This window comes from Nicotiana tabacum, chromosome 1 (genome assembly GCF_000715075.1).
Source record: "Nicotiana tabacum cultivar K326 chromosome 1, ASM71507v2, whole genome shotgun sequence".
NCBI lineage: Eukaryota > Viridiplantae > Streptophyta > Magnoliopsida > Solanales > Solanaceae > Nicotiana > Nicotiana tabacum.
The window spans coordinates 186,808,117-186,810,249 of NC_134080.1; the positions used below are offsets into that span (position 1 = coordinate 186,808,117).

Here is a 2,133-nt window from a genome sequence, read left to right on the forward strand (position 1 = left end):
ATTCTAAAGTTCTCACAAATTTCCCTCATAAGATCACTATTGAGATTTGTTGCATTGTAGGTAATAATCGACTCGGGTATCCCAAATTGATAGACTATGTTATTATGGACGAAATCTACCACTATTTTCTCCGTGACAACTTTGTATGTAGAAGCTTCGACTCATTTGGTGAAGTAATCAATGGCTACCAAGATACAATGGTGTCCATTTAATGTAGAGGGATTCATAGGTCCAATTATGTCCATTCCCTAAGCGGCGAATGGCCAAGGCGAACCCATTACGTTCAACTCATTGGGTGGAACACAGATGAAATCCTCGTGGATCTGGCACTGGTGACACTTCAACACATAATAGATATTATCGCTTTCCATGGTCATCCAAAAATATCTGGCTCTTAAAATCTTCTTCGCTAAGGTGAATTCATTCATGTCCCTGCATGTATTTCTTCTAGCAGTCTGGTTGCTTCAACAACATCTACACATCTTAACAGACTCGAGTCTGGGGTCCTCTTATACAGGACTTCCCCGTTGAGGAAAAAGTTATTTGTTAGCCTTCTGATTACTCACTTTTGATCATTGGTGGCACTCTCTGGATACTCTCCTATTTCAAGGAACATCTTGATGTCATGGTACCACGGCTTACTATCTGGCTCTTCATCTACATGTAAATTGTATGTATGATGGTCCCTGATCTTTATCTCAATAGGGTTGATGTAATTCTTATATGCATGCTGGATCATGGATGACAAGGTCGGGAGAGCATCAGTAAAGTCATTCTGAATCTTGAGAATGTGCTTGAACTCGATCTTTGTAAACTTCTTGCATAGCTCCTTTACGCAATGCAGGTACGAAAGGATCTTGACATTCTTGGTAGTCCATTCTCCTTGAACTTGATGTATCAACAGATCAGAATCTCCTATGTCCAGAAGCTTTTTGATGTTCATGTCGACTGTCATCCTAATCCCGAGGATGCATGCTTCATACTCGGCCATATTATTGGTGCAAGGGAACTTATCTTTGCTAATGCCATATAATGCTGTTCTGATTCTGAAATTAAGACTGCCCTAATTCCTACTCCTTTGAAATTTGTTGCTCTTTCGAAGAACATTCTCCATCCTGGATATGGCCCTGCAACTTCTCCGACGAACAACACTTCTTCATCCGGAAAGTATGTAGTGAGTGGCTCATAGTCCTTGTCCTCTGGATTTTCTACAAGGTGGTCAACTAAGGCTTGTCCTTTGATAGCTTTCTGTGTTGTGTACACAATATCAAATTCGCTAAGAAGAATCTGCCATTTTCCTAGTTTTCCTGTAGGCATCAGCTTCTGAAACATATACTTGAGCGGGTCGAGCTGGGATATTAGATGTTTGGTGAATGCTGACATGTAGTGCCTTAACTTCTGGGCTATCAAAGTCAAAGCACAACAGGTGTGCTCTATGAGGGTGTATTTGGCTTCACATGGTGAAAACTTCTTCTTAAGTTGTAGATAGCTTGCTTTTTTCTCCTAGTCTCACCGTGTTGTCCCAACACACACATCAAAATGCATTATCCAGAACTGACAGTTATAACAACATTAGCTTCCCAGGCTCGGGAGGAACCAACACTAGTGGATTTGACAAGTACTCCTTGATCATGTTGAAGGCTTACTGACACTCTTTTGTCCACTTTGTAGCGGCATCCTTTTTCAGAACCTTGAATATAGGCTCGCAAATTAACATAGACTGGGCTATGAATCTGCTGATGTAATTTAGCCTAGCAGGGAAACCCAATATTTTTTCAGCGGTGACTCTGAATGTGCATTATGAAGGATTCAACTTCAAACTATACCTCCGCAAGAATTTGAAAAACTTCTTCAGGTCATCCAAATGTTCTACACTCCTTCGATATTTGATAATGACGTCATACATATGTATCTTGATCTCTTTGTGGATCATGTCATGAAATAGGTTCATCATGGCCCTCATGTAAGCAACACAAACATATTTGAGGTTGAATGGCGTGACTCTATAGCAATAAACTCCCCAAGGTATAGTGAATGCTGTCTTTTCTACATCTTCTTCATGCATCAGGATCTGATGGTACCCGGCAAAACAATTCACGAGTGACTGCAGCTCGTATCATGCAATTCTCGATA

At 40.7% G+C, this 2,133-nt stretch overlaps 1 protein-coding gene across 1 annotated transcript; it reads right to left on the reverse strand.

The window, feature by feature from the left end:
• Positions 1-562: 562 nt before the first annotated feature.
• LOC142164509 (uncharacterized) lies at positions 563-955 on the reverse strand. Its single transcript, XM_075222380.1, has one exon. The coding sequence runs from the start codon at positions 953-955 to the stop codon at positions 563-565; it is 393 nt and encodes a 130-aa protein (XP_075078481.1).
• Between the last annotated feature and the right edge of the window lie 1,178 nt (positions 956-2,133).